This window comes from Acipenser ruthenus, chromosome 12, assembly GCF_902713425.1.
Source record: "Acipenser ruthenus chromosome 12, fAciRut3.2 maternal haplotype, whole genome shotgun sequence".
NCBI classification, from domain to species: domain Eukaryota; kingdom Metazoa; phylum Chordata; class Actinopteri; order Acipenseriformes; family Acipenseridae; genus Acipenser; species Acipenser ruthenus.
In genome coordinates, this window is record NC_081200.1 from 272,786 (window position 1) to 289,368 (window position 16,583).

The following is a 16,583-nucleotide window of genomic DNA, read 5'->3' on the forward strand; positions in this document are numbered from 1 at the left end:
CCTGTAATTACCCCTCGGCAGGGGGCTGCTGTGTGATTGTCCCTCACTAGCAGAGTCCCTGGAATTTCCCGAGGAGTAAAATAACTCTCATATCTGCACAGTCTGGGGGCTGACGCACTTTCAGAGCCAGCTGCAGGGTCCCTAGACCGCTCCTGCAGTTTAATAAGAGTTTGTCATGTGAGGTAGTTGCATAAAAAGATAACAATGATACAAATACAATGATAGAACCCCCAACGCCCTTGCTGAACAGTGAACAGAACTCCAGGTGCTTTAGGCCTGCTTATGAAATGATTACCCATTGTCCCAAACAAAGGGAACAATGAGAAGCAGGCTGCAGGGTTGAGAAAAAAAAAGCAACAGGACCTTGAGAATTACAAATGAACACTGAAGTCTGTTACACAATTGTTACTTGTAGTAATGATGGTCACATTGTACCATTAAATAGCAGTTAAAGTAGTAGTGTGTGATTTAAAAGGAAAAATAACAGTATTGAAAGTATTAAATGAGTAACACCACTGTATTAAATAAAAGGCATCCCTGAAAAAAGAGTGCAAGCAACCAAACTTTATTACACTTAAAAAAAACACAATACAAAAAAAAGTGTATCAAGTATTTTTCTTAGGCTCTTAACAGGTGTAAACTTTTGTTTGTTCAGCTAAAAAAAAAAAAAAAACCTTCAGCACAGGGATCCTTATCTAGAGCCCCTTTCACACTGGCACTCCTACCCTGCGTGAAGGTTTCACTTCCGCAAGGAACGTTTCTGTTTAGCCATATTTTTGTTGCTGAAGACACACCATGAGCCAGATTGCAGCAGGGATGAAGAAACATTTGCTCTAATCTACATTTGGACGGTTCAATCCAGAAAAGCTTGGATGGACGCGCCAGTAACAAGCTGCTTCCGGGGCATTGATACACGCATTGTGTACTTGCGTCTGTCACCCAGGTCAACCTGGCTTTATCAAAAGCAGTGTGAAATCACATACCCGACCCACATGACACCAGACCCTGACTCAGGTAGGTTCTGAGCCGGGTAGATCATGCCAGTGCGAAAGCGGCTTAAGAGATCAATGAAGGAAGAATTGTTCTTATTGGAATTAACAAACCAGCTTCTGCCAGCTGCAAATACAGAGAATTCACTGGGGGTCCTCTCTGCTCTATCGACAGCACATACTGTAGGCCATCCAGCTTGGGTCTGCAAAACAAGGCTATTTGAGAACTTTCTGAATTTCATTTTCCACAATCCAATAGCACACAGCATCGCTGGAACGAGAAACGATAAAGAAACTCAGAAACAAAAGAAAAAAACAAAAAACAGAAAAAACAAAAACACAAAAAACACTGCAAATGCCTGAAAAAAGTATTTATTCTTTTTCTTTTTTCCAGTCTGGCTCGGTGTGGTGGTGATCAGTGTGGAACAGGCTGGGGGGAGTTTGAGTCATAGCAGAGCATTCCCTGGTGGGGTGCTAGTGGCGGATGGGTGGTCAGTGTGGAACAGGCTGGGGGGAGTTTGAGTCGTAGCAGAGCATTCCCTGGTGGGGTGCTAGTGGCGGATGGGTGGTCAGTGTGGAACAGGCTGGGGGGAGTTTGAGTCGTAGCAGAGCATTCCCTGGTGGGGTGCTAGTGGCGGATGGGTGGTCAGTGTGGAACAGGCTGGGGGGAGTTTGAGTCGTAGCAGAGCATTCCCTGGTGGGGTGCTAGTGGCGGATGGGTGGTCAGTGTGGAACAGGCTGGGGGGAGTTTGAGTCGTAGCAGAGCATTCCCTGGTGGGGTGCTAGTGGCGGATGGGCACCAGCCCCTTCACTTTGGACATTTTCTTGAGGGGCTGTCTCTGCTCAGCGGGCTGAGCTGCATCCCGCTCCATCAGCTGGGGGTCCACTTCCTGGCTGGAGGTCGATGCCGAAGCTTTCAACGTCTTCTTTATATTTGTAACCTTGAAAAAATGAAGAGTGAATATTAGGGAACTGACAATGCATTGACACTTACAGGAGCCCCTTTTTCATTTTCATACATTCACTCTGGAGGAGGTATGCTTGTCTGTAATTCACCCATGTTGTCGCACTTGATTAGTGTGGAGTGTGGCAGTTTTAACTGGAACCTCTTTTATAAGAGCCATATTCTTTAAATGTGCCCCTTGGCTTAAGGATCTAGTCTTCTTTGCAGTGTACATTTTTCTGTGGGTGCAGCAGCAGGCAATGTGCTGCAAGGCACAAAGCTTCCTCCAGTGTTCTCATTATGTGGACACAAATGAGAAGGCACAACACTATGCTAACACATGAGTGGGCGCTGTTTACCTCTGTTTCCATTTGCTGCTGGGTCCTGTTGTGATTCTCTCTGCACAGATTGGCTCGGAGGACTTGCTGCTCAATACCCGACAAGACCGCCTCACAGCCGTCGCACCTGTAACATGAAGATATGCAAGTTGCAGAACATCAACCCAACACAACGTATCCTCCCTCCAGAGCAGGGACCAGAGCACCTGCAGGCTCCACTAAAGGCTGCCAATCCCATCTGGAACACAGGATAGAAGGGTAACAAAAGTTCACACATCATCCTAAATATTGCACAACACTGGTTGTGTTCTTGATCATCTAAAATAATGGTTGTGTTCTTGATCATTTAAAGGGTCTGAGAAGTTCTGGTTTGAGGACTTTCTCAACCTTGTTCAAGTAAAAGGACACTCCACAGTGCCTCTACCACTGTGTGTGTGTGTCTTTGACAGCCCTGTTTTAATGCTAGTAACAGCCACAGTATTCAGAGAGTCTGAACAGCAGCACTGTTTGAACGGACTCCACTGACCACTCCTGCAGCGTCTTCACGATGTCGCTGCTGTCCTTCCTCTGGATGTCACGTCCGATGCAGAGATCCACCTCAAACAGCTGGCTGCGCTGGTCCAGCTTCCCCTGGATGATGTCACTGTATACGGCTTCAATGATCAGATCCTCCAGCTCTCGCAGGTTCTTCATCTCCAGGTCTTTCAGCAGCACAGAATAAGGAATGCACTGCTAACCACAAGGCAGAGAATGATATTAACACACAAGAAAGAAGTGCAAAAGTACTGCTGTGTGAAAAGTCACATCACCTGCGAGTGTGGGCAACACAGTGAGAAGGTGCATAAAAACCACAATTCTCAGCCAAGCAGCTGTCATTATAGAACTGCTTGAACGTTACTGTCACAACCAATCAGATGCAAGAAAAAATTGCACATGGATGAGTGGTTTTTTGTAAGTTTTAAAAATCTCCCTGTTCTGGGGGATTATTGAAGTTTATTAAACAGTGCAATACAAATACAGGAGAAATCCCCATACCTTCATCCTGGCAGCCAGGCTAACTATGGTCAGGTGCTTCAATTTGTTCTTCTGGACTCCAGATAACTCAGGGAGACTTTCTTTATTCGCTGAAAGTAACCAAACAAAAAACACACACTATTTTAGTGTTATTTTCATTTATAAATAAGTGTTTGATATTTTATTGAATATATTGGTTTACCTGTATAATCAGGGTATGTTCCATAAGCAAACAGATTTAACAGCTGAAAATATCCTGCATAAGGTCCATTTGACAGCTAAGGAAAGAAATCAGATATATTACTTTGTGCCCTGCATGTACTCCTATCCAAGAGACAGAGACTCTCTACAAACAGCCATAGCTGTGAAAAACGTACTTTAACATGACAGGAGACTAGTTCTCATAAATTCACTAGCAACGTATTGCGACCTCTTGTGGTTATTGCAGTATTGCATGCATTATTCAAAAAACACAAAATTCTGTTTGTTACAAAATAATAAAATACAGCTAAACTATAATAGATACACTGATGATCTTAAAAAAAAAAAAAAAGGGGAACATTTTATCAGCAGTCGAAACGATACAAATTCTCTAATGATATGAAAGGCAAGTCTGTAAATAACAGATCCATGTTTTACATGCCCCACTTTCATGCTCACAGTACCCTGAAACTGTATAGACTGATCTCACTGCGACTGATTGAGAGATTTAAACAGGACTGGTTTAGGGTGCTGCAGGGTATACAGCATATTTAAAAAAAGGAAAACAATGTACAAAAAACAAAAAGAGATTGTTACTCAGTCACGTCACAAAAGTATTAACTTGTAGTTTTGCTGAAGTGAAGATAGGGTATGATTGATACGAGGGACATTCCATGACAAATCACCCCAGAAAGTTACTTTTAAAACCCTACTGTCTCCGATTTACATCAGACTTGGTTCAGTTTCATAAATCTCGACCACTATAAACTGGACTTCAACTTGGATGCAAAATGGAATTTGTTTGCAACTTCGCATGGCAAAGGCCCTTGTGGTGGTATTGGGGGGAAAAGTAAAGCGAAGACTGCAAAAACAAGCTTGCAGCATCCCACTGAGCCCTGAAGACATGGATTCATTCTGCAAGACTGCCTTCGACAGCATGACCTTCATCTGTGTGTCTGGAAAAGACATCACGGCCAATGCTGAACACCTAATACATGGGTTCAAGTCTGCATTAACCATAAAGGGCACTAAACGCCTGCATAGATTAATCCCCATTTCCCACACAGCTTCACCATATGTGACTCTGAAACTGTAAGCATCTCCTGGGATGGCTCTGATGAGTCCAAAGCTGGGGAAGAACATGCAGTTTTATATCAGAGAGGATGTTTTGTTTCTGTCATCTATGCAGATACATACTGGATGGGTCTGATTGAAAATGTCTAAGGCATTTGAGGACACTTACATCCAATTCACAGCAGTATGGCTGGCCAGTAAATGATGACGAATGCGGGGTACCCTGAGGCAACATTCTCTGCAGTGTTACGCTACGTTCCCGCTAGCCGCTTGCCACAAGCGAAATGTTTTCTCTTGTGGCTCAACTACTTTTCACCAAGTTCGTCACGGTGGCGAAGGCTTTGAAAAATGTACTTGTGTAAGACTACCAGCACAATAACTTTAAACGTGTGCTGGTAGAACGAATCAATACAGACTGTTTAGTTTGATTTCATTTCGTCCAATGAAAGCCCTTTAGCTTGTTCACGTAAAAATGTATGCAACAAACATTGTGCTTGGTGGGAGGACAGAGGTTCTAATTAGAAACAGTCAGCGGACAGCGCTGCTTGTAAAAACTTTTTTTTTTAAATCATGGCATCCGACTGGAAAAATTCTTGACGTTTTAAAAAAAATATTAATAAAATAAAAAAAGTTTGTTTTTTATTTAGTTGTTTGCTATCTCTTTAAAATGTGTTGAAATATATTTTGGAAATTGTAACAGTGGATTCGAAAGAAGAACAATTTAATAAAAAAAAAAAAACATTTATTATTTTAAGAAGGATTCGTCTCACTACGATATATTGAGTTTTAATGTCAGAATTGGTGCAATATTACTGCCAGTAGTCCCAGGTGAAAGAACACAGTGTTTTTCTAAGCACAGTAGTGGCTGTACCATCCTACCAATATTACTAATCACATTAGTACAAGCTTGTGTAACTAGAGCTGTGGTTGGTCAGGTAGGCATTAATATTAACATACACTAATAGCACTGTCCTGCAGTGGAAAGAAAACTGTGTCACAGTCAAAATAATGTAAAGCATTATGCAGTACATGAATATCTCTGCAAACCTATTCTGAATTTAGGAAACCTGTAATGACTGTAACCTGCTGGGTGATTAGTCACGGAATAAGCCATGATCAAACAGACTTGCCTCCTGGATGCAGGGCAGCTCCAGAAGCTCTCCGAAGACGTAGACCCCGGGGGCCTCCAGCACCTGGGTGATGAGAGCAGTCAGAGCGGCGCCTTTAGCACGCTTTGCTAACAGAATGAACTGCTCCAGAGGATTGTGGGTGGGTTTCTGCCCCTCTGCCATTACAAACAAATCTAAACAATTAAGAAAAAAAAAGACATTTCAGCAATCTTTCTCCTGCATCCTTTCATAACTTCCACTAGCATCAATAACCTTGTGCATGTTTACAGAACAACAATTTCAACTTATTCACACCAGCATGCCGGGAAAACCTTCTGACATCAGCTAAAAGACAAGAGTGTCCATTATCATAACAATGACATGAACACACAGCAATACACACCCATATCAAATAGAACATGTCCTCCATCCTGTTTGGCTGCTAACTGTGCAGTGTCAGATAGTTAAGAGGAGAACCAGCTGCTGAAATCTCATTTCATTCCGATGAGGGAAATCACCGTTTCAAAGGCATCATTTTAGAAGCTCAATAACACACTAGAAGGCGTGGGTTGATCTGATAACACACTTGTCAGGTTGTGAAGACACTCGGCTGTGCCTTATCAGTACAAGCCACTCCTCCTCACGTGCGGTATTGCTTACTGCTAACATTTCACCAAAGAACCTGAACACCTGTAATCTTATTTTTTCTTGAACCTTGAATTTAAAGGCTGTCTACAGGGTTAGAAACGATTGTTCCTGTGCATCCACTCCCTGACCCTCCCAAGCTGGCCTCAACCCCCTGTTTGGAAACCACTTTCACCCATGGAAAAGGAAATCTGAACCAGTGCAGTAGTGAACTGGCACTGGAGAGTACAATGTGGAAAACAGGAAAGATATAGAACAGACCGGGACACACCTGGGACAATTACAAATACAAACAAAAAAAACTGCACATGTAAACTTGCCATTAATTCACTATCGTTACACGCTTTAACAAATCTGTAAGAGAGCCCGATTTGAAATTATACTGTTGTTTTAAAAATACTGTAATTAGAATTCAAAGCGCGACAGTTTCATGTTTGGAGATAGTAAATCCAGCCGCTCACATTCCGGTTAACTAGAAATGTATTTATTTACAAGACAAAATAAAACTACACAGAGGTGCAGCTGGTATTAACGACAAATAATGTGTACGCTGTACCCGGATTTCACCTCTCGCTGGTAGGAAGTATGCTGTGTGACGATTTTGACTGGTCTTGTGTGCGTTTCTAAATATACTGTTTCCTCAACATGTTATCAAGCAGCCAAGGTGCAATCTTCCCGTCACACACGCGCACTTCTCTCTTTAGAACACAGTCCACACGGAAACACAGACCGCCTTATGCGCAACTTAAGGTTCCGGTGTTAGGAGAATTCCCTATTTCATAAAGAATGAATACTGTACATAGATTAAGCATATGCTGATGTACAACCCTGAGATCTTTGTTATATTGAATTCGTGTTCATTTCCAGGATTGAAATGGCCACCCCGACCTTACACCGAGCTTGCGAGATAAAAGACTGAAAGTACCAGCATGCATTGGGTGGGAGTTCAAACCACATATTAAAAAATAATAGTGTGAGAATACCTGTTGTCACTGCATGTTGATAACAGCAGTAACCACAGTATATGATTTAGAAACACGCACGCACTGTCTGCGTCCTTTTCACAGCGCTGTATCTGAACATTCCGTTTTTAAAATCCTGGATTAGATAACGTTCTTGACTTTATGCACGAAATTGTAGATGGTTGTCAGTAAAACAAGTGTTTCAACAGTTTGCTGTCGTGGTATAAATATTATTATATATTTCTTAGTAGATTTACAATTGTTACAAGTTATCACATTATTTTTACATATAATTACCCATTTATATAATTGGGTTTTTATTGGAACAATCTAGCTAAAGTACCTTACTCAAGGGTACAGCAGCAGTGTCCCCCACCTGGGATTGAACCCACGACCTTCCGGTCAAGAGTCCAGAGCCCTAACCACTACTCTACACTGCTGCCCTATGAATGCTAATCTTGCCGTTGAAAGGCGTGTGTATAACCGATCAGACTGCCAATGCTGGATTATTGATTATCGAAGGGAGTTGATGTGTTCTGTATATTCTATAGCGTGCTGGACCTGCATTCACTCTGTAGCTTCTTGTCACGTCACACAGTCCTGTGGCTGGGCAGTTTCCATGGAAACAACGTTTCGGTCCTCACAGTGTAACGAGGCAACAGAGGACATATGTTGTCTTTAAATCTGTCTATAATCAACTTGCCTTAAACACGCTGTATGAAGATGCCGCTCACTTAGTACTGTAAGAAAAGCGCTGTAAAAAAAATAAACTACAAACAACAACACCAGATATTCGTCATTACTTCCTGATGTAGCTGCTTGTGATTAAGGCCATGGTCAGTGCATCCTAGTGATGTGCCGTTCGTGAACGATTCGTTCTTTTTGAACGACTCATTACGATGAATCATAGGAATCGGATCAGAGTCCCGTCTGAATCGGTTCTTTTGATTGATCCAATGAACGAATTGCGTGACACACAGGAGTCGAGTTAACAGCCTATCAAAACTCATGATTCAGAAACGCTCGAGTCCGGCTGATTCATTGTAACAAGGAAACTGGGTTGTCTATCCCGTAGAGAATTATGAAACTGACCTGTATGGCCCATGTTTGTCGTGTGCAGAGGGTTAACGGTTTTGCTTCAAATAATTTGTATGTTTACCAGACAGTTCATATATTGCAGCAAAATGTAATATTGTTTGTCAAACTATATTTCATTTCATGTTTAAGAACCCAGACAACCAATTATATATTCTAGCTAACTATTTCCCGTTAGTGATGTGCATTTCGTGAACGATTCGTTCTTTTCCGTTCAAATAAACCTTCCTAACCAAGTGATCAGTCTACATTGATTGGTTTTGTTTCATTGAATCAGTGAATCAGATGAACGAATCTTTTGAATCGACTCAACAAACTGAATCAAATCTAAGACTGAATTGAAGCTGCTTGATGAGATTCTGGGATCAATAAGCTGCTAACAACCAAGCGAGCAAGAGAGGCCGAATGGCCTCCTCTCGTTTGTAAACTTTCTTATGTTCTTATGTTCTTAAATGAATCGAGTCAGTAAAAAGAATAGAACTGCGCACCACTAGTGCCTCTCTCCCCCGCTCCCCCTCCCCCTCCCTCTCTCCCCCGCTCCCCCTCCCCCTCCCTCTCTCCCCCGCTCTCCCTCCCTCTCCCTCTCTCCCTCTCTCCCCCGCTCCCCCTCCCTCTCCCTCTCTCCCCCGCTCCCCCTCCCTCTCTCCCCCGCTCCCCCTCCCTCTCCCTCTCTCCCCCGCTCTCCCTCCCTCTCCCTCTCTCCCCCGCTCTCCCTCCCTCTCTCCCCCGCTCCCCCTCCCTCTCTCCCCCGCTCCCCCTCCCCCTCCCTCTCTCCCCCGCTCCCCCTCCCCCTCCCTCTCTCCCCCGCTCTCCCTCCCTCTCCCTCTCTCCCCCGCTCCCCCTCCCTCTCTCCCCCGCTCCCCCTCCCCCTCCCTCTCTCCCCCGCTCCCCCTCCCTCTCCCTCTCTCCCCCGCCCCCGCTCCCCCTCCCTCTCTCCCCCGCTCCCCCTCCCCCTCCCTCTCTCCCCCGCTCTCCCTCCCTCTCCCTCTCTCCCTCTCTCCCCCGCTCCCCCTCCCTCTCCCTCTCTCCCCCGCTCCCTCTCCCTCTCTCCCCCGCCCCCCCTCCCTCTCTCCCCCGCTCCCCCTCCCTCTCCCTCTCTCCCCCGCTCCCCCTCCCTCTCTCCCCCTCCCCCTCCCTCTCTCCCCCGCTCTCCCTCCCTCTCCCTCTCTCCCCCGCTCCCTCTCCCTCTCTCCCCCACTCTCCCTCCCTCTCTCCCCCGCTCCCCCTCCCTCTCCCCCGCTCCCCCGCTCCCCCTCCCTCTCTCCCCCGCTCCCCCTCCCTCTCCCTCTCTCCCCCGCTCCCCCTCCCTCTCCCCCGCTCCCCCTCCCTCTCCCTCTCTCCCCCGCTCCCCCTCCCTCTCTCCCCCGCTCCCCCTCCCCCTCTTCCTCTCTTCCTCTCCCCCGCTCCCCCTCCCTCTCTCCCCCGCTCCCCCTCTCCCTCTCTCCCCCGCTCCCCCTCTCCCTCTCTCCCCCGCTCCCCCTCCCTCTCTCCCCCGCTCCCCCTCCCTCTCTCCCTCTCTTCCTCTCCCCCACTCCCTCTCCCTCTCTCCCCCGCTCTCTCTCCCTCTCTCCCCCGCTTCCCCTCCCTCTCTCCCTCTCTTCCTCTCCCCCGCTCCCCCGCTCCCCCTCCCTCTCTCCCCCGCTCCCCCTCCCTCCCTCTCTCTCTCTCCCCCTCCCTCTCAATTCAAATTCAAATTAAAATTAAAAAAATGCTTTATTGGCATGACAAATGGAATTGAGTTTTGCCAAAGCAATTCAACAATGAACATTATCACAAAACAATCCAGACAATACAATACAACAACAACCCTCCCATTTCCCTCTCTCCCACTCTCCCTCTCTCCCTCGCTCCCTCTCCCTCCCTCCCTCCCTCCCTCCCTCCCTCCCTGAGCTGGCACAGTGCTGCGGGCTCCATACCATGTTCCTCGCCTTTGTTTATTTATACATGATGCAAGTATTCATGCATTTGTTTATTTTCCTCCAGCTTGGAGTCTCCAAGGCAGCAGGTACACAGCACAGGCACTCCCGCTGCAGCCACAGCAGGGGAGAGGAAACATCCAGACTGCAGCTCAGCAAGGTGTGCAGACGGACCGCCCTGTACTGCCCGGCAGGATGACGGAGCTACAGCTCTTCTGATGGACTGGCACTGAACTCTAAAAAGGTAGCAAGTTTATTTCTTTTTTATCTATATATTTTTACTTTTGGAATGAGAGTTTGAGTGTTTTATGGTTATTTCCAAATTGTGTTGTAAAATAATTGTTAAGCAAGCAAGCTCAAGCTTGGAGTATATAAAAACCAAAGCTCTGACTGCAGGTTTTACTGCGCATTACTCTGAAGTGTAGTCGACACCTGTTAATATTGTTACTAAAGCCGTGCTGCTAGCAGGATACAGCTAGGAGCACTCCAGAGTCCTTCACTTAACCTTGTTGCTCACTAGCTTTCTAACGTTACCACGTCACAAACCTGGTGCCAGTGGCGCTCTGCAACAGGGTCCTGGAACTCAGAGACAGCTCCTTGCTGAAAGCTAGATAAAGGAGCTTGTGTCCGCGTCCAGCCTTCTTGAACACACTGACCTGTGAGTAGGACTGGAGCTTGTGTCCACGTCCAGCCTTCTTGAACACACTGACCTGTGAGTAGGACTGGAGCTTGTGTCCACGTCCAGCCTTCTTGAACACACTGACCTGTGAGTAAGACTGGAGCTTGTGTCCACGTCCAGCCTTCTTGAACACACTGACCTGTGAGTAGGACTGGAGCTTGTGTCCACGTCCAGCCTTCTTGAAGGACTGCAGAGAGTTCTGCATGGCTGTCTATTCTGCTGCTTTTTCTAAGCTGCTCCAGTCTGATGCTTCTCTCTGTGGATCTCTCCCCCAGCCCTCAGGCTCAGGGATTAGGTTATAAAGGCTTCAGTAACTGTGAGTGTGACTGCATTAACATTACCTGTACAGTAAAGCTTTCATAAAATAGAGAAGCTGAGGGAAACGGTTATGGTTAGCTTAATCATTAATCTGCAGGTGATAAAGATTATGAAGCAGCGCAGCAGTAAACTGCAAGATCAATAATCAGGGCCAGTGATGAGTTCCACTGCTACCACAAGCCTGGTGTGCAGAATTTATTCCAGACAGTGCCCTGGTGTCTTTACCAAGCTGTAATGAAGAAGAGTTTGAACTGCAGTCAAGCCCAGTCGTTGCAGCAGTTCTCATTCTCCATGTGTATTTTAAATTGAAGTACAACAGCAACGCTTTTCATCTATTTATTTACTCTGTACCAGCAAAGCACTGGCGCAGATTCACAATGCAAACACAATTAGAAAACGAACCAGCTCAGATGCTGACAAAGCAAACACAAGGAGATGCAATGAGATTAATGGATGGCCAGTCTAGCCTCCTCCTCCCTATTCAACCCCAGCTCTCATCTCTATCTCCTCTTTATTCAACCCCAGCTCTCATCTCTCTCTCTCCTCCCTATTCAACCCCAGCTCTCATCTCTCTTTCTCCTCCCTATTCAACCCCAGCTGATCGCTCTCTCTTCCTCTCTGACCTTCACAGACCCTCACAAGTACCGATGGAGCGTCAGCGATCGAGAAGCATCCCCATCCACAGTGCCACCTTGGGGCAGGAGGACCCTGCGAGCTGGAACGCTGTGGTCAGGCCCAAGTCTGCCAAGGGGCGCCGGCGATCCTCCCTGCAGATCCAAAGTGCTGGATACAGAGCACCGGACCCACCTCCCAGCATGCGAACAAGCAGAGCCAGGAGAAGCAGCCAGGAAAGCGATGGGCACAGCGATGGGCATAGCTACAGCGGACACAGTGATGGGCACAGCTACAGTGAGCCGCCACCTGACCCCACCATCGACCCTGAGGCCTGCCAGGGCTCGTACCTGGGGCAGAGTGGAAACTTGAGGAGAGGCAGCAGACAGGAGCAGGGCCCAGCCTGCAGGGGCCACAACAGGAGTGGGGCTCCCTCAGCCCCTGTAGACTTTGAACCCTTCCTCCTTCCCAGAACCACCCCCACCTTGAACAAGTACAGTGTGCTGCCTTCCATCAGACAAGGAGGCAGAGCCCTTACCCTGAACCATGAGGAGGGGCAGAGGAACAGAGGACAGGAGGCAGAGCCCTTACCTGAACCATGAGGGGGGGGGGGGCAGGGGACAGGAGGCAGAGCCCTTGCCCTGAACCATGAGGGGGGGGCAGGGGACAGGAGGCAGAGCCCTTACCCTGAACCATGAGGAGGGGCAGAGGAACAGAGGACAGGAGGCAGAGCCCTTGCCCTGAACAATGAGGGGGGGCAGAGGACAGGGGAGAGAACACAGCAGGACTGGATAAACAGTGTGTAAACTTGTGCACCACAATGTACTTTCTTGCTGTGTAACAATAAGAATATTAAAGCATGACAACGTTTTGTTCTCTGTACCAGGAAGCACAGTGTGTGTCGTGCCAATTGCTAAAACTATAATTCCCTGAATTTGTAGGTGCGCGAGTTCCCCTATAAACCTGCTTGCCACTAGATTACTGCCGGGCTCACAAAGCATGCTCTTGTTGCCACTTGCAGCAGCAGGGTGTTATAAAATGATCCGCTGTATAATATTAAAATAACCTTACAGCAGTTTTTGTATTTTTGTTTTCAATGTATTACTGTTAGTTTGAATTGTTACGCATTTTTAAAATGATAAAGTCATTGAGAAGCATGTGGCATTCATTTGCTTGAATGCCACAGTGCAATGAGTAGGCCTGTGACAGAGCCATGCAAGGGTGTCATGTCAGACACATTCCACTAGATGGCGCCAGCTCCCTGCTTGCTTGTTTGTTTGAGGACATGCAGCAGCACCTGGGAATATATTCTAGATTAATAAATATTGTATTGTGATGCTGTATTTTAAGGGTTCTTGGATGTGCCAGATGAAGTCAGTAAACAGCAAGGTAAAGCATGGTAGAAATGGGAAAAGCAACACGACCATGGAAAGGCGGCCCTCTGGGATGTCTTGCTTTGTGCATGCTGACACTTGGTGGATGATTGTTGTAGATCTGCTGTCACTGTGTTCGGTGCTTCAGTGACCTTGCTTGGTATCTCCCATTTTGTGTCAAATAGGTTCGTTTTAAGGGTGTTGAACTCTTTACCAGCAGCAGTGTAACCAGCCTGTCAATTCTCGAGACAGAAACACATAGCACCACACACACAGTAAAGACATCTTCATTTTTCTATTATTCTTTTTTTTTTTTATCTTAGACAAAAGCAAATGTGATAAAAACTTTGTTCCTTGCGTTTGGCCATGGTGAGGGGTACAGAAAGAGAGGCCAGTTCCCCTCATCAGCTCTCCTGCCCAACAGTGCAGCTGGAGACTGGGAGATTAGCTGGCATCAGGAATGGTCTTTGGTATAGAGGAGATTAGCTGGCATCAGGAATGGTCTTCGATATAGAGGAGATTAGCTGGCATCAGGAATGGTCTGCGGTATAGAGGAGATTAGCTGGCATCAGGAATGGTCTTCGATATAGAGGAGATTAGCTGGCATCAGGAATGGTCTGCGGTATAGAGGAGATTAGCTGGCATCAGGAATGGTCTGCGGTATAGAGGAGATTAGCTGGCATCAGGAATGGTCTGCGGTATAGAGGAGATTAGCTGGTATCAGGAATGGTCTGCGGTATAGAGGAGATTAGCTGGCATCAGGAATGGTCTGCGGTATAGAGGAGATTAGCTGGCATCAGGAATGGTCTGCGGTATAGAGGAGATTAGCTGGCATCAGGAATGGTCTTCGATATAGAGGAGATTAGCTGGCATCAGGAATGGAGGTCTGCGGTATAGAGGAGATTAGCTGGCATCAGGAATGGTCTGCGGTATAGAGGAGATTAGCTGGCATCAGGAATGGTCTTCGATATAGAGGAGATTAGCTGGCATCAGGAATGGAGGTCTTCGATATAGAGGAGATTAGCTGGCATCAGGAATGGTCTGCGGTATAGAGGAGATTAGCTGGCATCAGGAATGGTCTTTGGTATAGAGGAGATTAGCTGGCATCAGGAATGGTCTGCGGTATAGAGGAGATTAGCTGGTATCAGGAATGGTCGAGGAATGGAAAAGAAGAGGAACTATTATAATATATTCAGCGCTTCTCAGCCAGTCTCCTGTTGTGTCAATTATATAAATCTGGGAGAATGCTCTGTGCTACTCTCCGCTGACATTACTGGTTGCCTTGATTGTTTTGTAAAGAGCTTGGGTTGAGATGACATGATTAGTCATGGGAAGGCAGTGTTGGGTAACCAGGATGGTGCAATACCTCCTGTACAGAGTGAAACAAACAAGCAGCTGCAGTGAAAGTGAGGAACAGAGGCTGAGCCCTCCCTGGATACACACAGGGGGGTCTGACTGCATACACAGAGAGAGACAGACAGCAGAGTTACACTGCATCTGAGTGAGGAACAGAGGCTGAGCCCTCCCTGGATACACACAGGGGGGTCTGACTGCATACACAGAGAGAGACAGACAGCAGAGTTACACTGCATCTGAGAGAGGAACAGAGGCTGAGCCCTCCCTGGAGACACACAGGGGGGTCTGACTGTATACACAGAGAGAGACAGACAGCAGAGTTACACTGCATCTGAGAGAGGAACAGAGGCTGAGCCCTCCCTGGATACACACAGGGGGTCTGACTGCATACACAGAGAGACAGACAGCAGAGTTACACTGCATCTGAGAGAGGAACAGAGGCTGAGCCCTCCCTGGATACACACAGGGGGGTCTGACTGCATACACAGAGAGAGACAGACAGCAGAGTTACACTGCATCTGAGAGAGGAACAGAGGCTGAGCCCTCCCTGGATACACACAGGGGGTCTGACTGCATACACAGAGAGAGAGACAGACAGCAGAGTTACACTGCATCTGAGAGAGGAACAGAGGCTGAGCCCTCCCTGGATACACACAGGGGGTCTGACTGCATACACAGAGAGAGAGACAGACAGCAGAGTTACACTGCATCTGAGAGAGGAACAGAGGCTGAGCCCTCCCTGGATACACACAGGGGGGTCTGACTGCATACACAGAGAGAGACAGACAGCAGAGTTACACTGCTTATGAGTGAGGAACAGAGGCTGAGCCCTCCCTGGATACACACAGGGGGTCTGACTGCATACACAGAGAGAGAGACAGACAGCAGAGTTACACTGCATCTGAGAGAGGAACAGAGGCTGAGCCCTCCCTGGATACACACAGGGGGGTCTGACTGCATACACAGAGAGAGAGACAGACAGCAGAGTTACACTGCATCTGAGAGAGGAACAGAGGCTGAGCCCTCCCTGGATACACACAGGGGGTCTGACTGCATGCAGAGAGAGACAGACAGCAGAGTTACACTGCTTATGAGCTGCACTAGTCCTTGTGGTTTATTCACTCACTGAAAACAATGTGAAGCACAGGGAGGCTGTTAAGCGAGTATATGAGCCTTCCATTCTCTCTCCACCAGCACAGTGCAGAGAAGAGTGTGGCTGTAAACGAAGAAGTCATATAGATAGAGTGGTTGTGACAGGCCATTCTCCCCCAGGTCTATAAAGAAGTATTTAATGGCTGCAGGAGCAGGATGGGACATGGCTGAAACAAACTTCATCAGCGTTACTGTGAGACTGAGAGTTTGTGAGCTTGTGGATGAGTGTAAGAGCGCCCCCTGTACTGCTCCCCCAGCACAGAGCCGTATCTGTGAAATTCTGGAGAGATGGTTAAGCATGGTTGGCTATTTTTAATCATTCAAATGAATCTTCCTTTGGATTGAATTGCACTCTATTGTCCTCACTTAATCACCTGTAAACTTGAAGCAGAAGGATTTTTTCTTTGCGGTTTGACAAGCTGGCCTTTGCTCTACAGTTTCATGAAAACTCAGTGCATACGTTTAGCAGCCTTGATTGGAAACCTTGTCTTAGAACAGACTGTCCCCTGCCAGAGGGATTAACAGGGAGGAGAGAACCAGGTGCATTTTCATACTTGTCACACAAACAAAAAGCATCTCCCTCAGCAGAATACATGTTAATACCAGACTGCTGTAGAAACACAGCCAGCATCTCCCTCAGCAGAATACATGTTAATACCAGACTGCTGTAGAAACACAGCGAGCATCTCCCTCAGCAGAATACATGTTAATACCAGACTGCTGTAGAAACACAGCCAGCATCTCCCTCAGCAGAATACATGTTAATACCAGACTGCTGTAGAAACACAGCCAGCATCTCCCTCAGCA

At 47.0% G+C, this 16,583-nt stretch overlaps 1 protein-coding gene across 3 annotated transcripts; it reads right to left on the reverse strand.

The window, feature by feature from the left end:
- Positions 1-1,345: 1,345 nt before the first annotated feature.
- LOC117416860 (COP9 signalosome complex subunit 7b-like) lies at positions 1,346-7,166 on the reverse strand. 3 transcript variants are annotated; one of them, XM_034028298.3, is made up of 7 exons: positions 6,881-7,166; positions 5,690-5,862; positions 3,487-3,562; positions 3,306-3,394; positions 2,797-3,002; positions 2,292-2,397; positions 1,346-1,930 (listed from the first exon to the last, which is right to left on the reverse strand). In XM_034028298.3, exons 2-7 carry the CDS (start codon positions 5,849-5,851, stop codon positions 1,772-1,774), a joined length of 798 nt encoding a protein of 265 aa, XP_033884189.1. In that variant the 5' UTR covers positions 5,852-5,862; positions 6,881-7,166; the 3' UTR covers positions 1,346-1,771. The 3 variants fall into 3 exon arrangements, with proteins under 3 accessions (XP_033884189.1, XP_033884190.1, XP_033884187.1); XM_034028299.3 differs by having other exon boundaries at positions 2,797-2,999; positions 6,870-7,163; XM_034028296.3 differs by having other exon boundaries at positions 6,870-7,163.
- Positions 7,167-16,583: the final 9,417 nt, after the last annotated feature.

Bases quoted from the DNA above. Each gene is read 5' to 3' on its own strand.
- LOC117416860 (XM_034028298.3), bottom strand. From the start codon at position 5,851: ATGGCAGAGGGGCAGAAACCCACCCACAATCCTCTGGAGCAGTTCATT. The intron at 2,398-2,796 runs GTCAGTGGAGTC...TTCATGTTACAG, and splicing joins GTGAAGACGCTGCAGGAGTG to GTGCGACGGCTGTGAGGCGG. The intron at 1,931-2,291 runs GTAAACAGCGCC...CATTTTTTCAAG, and splicing joins AGCAGCAAATGGAAACAGAG to GTTACAAATATAAAGAAGAC.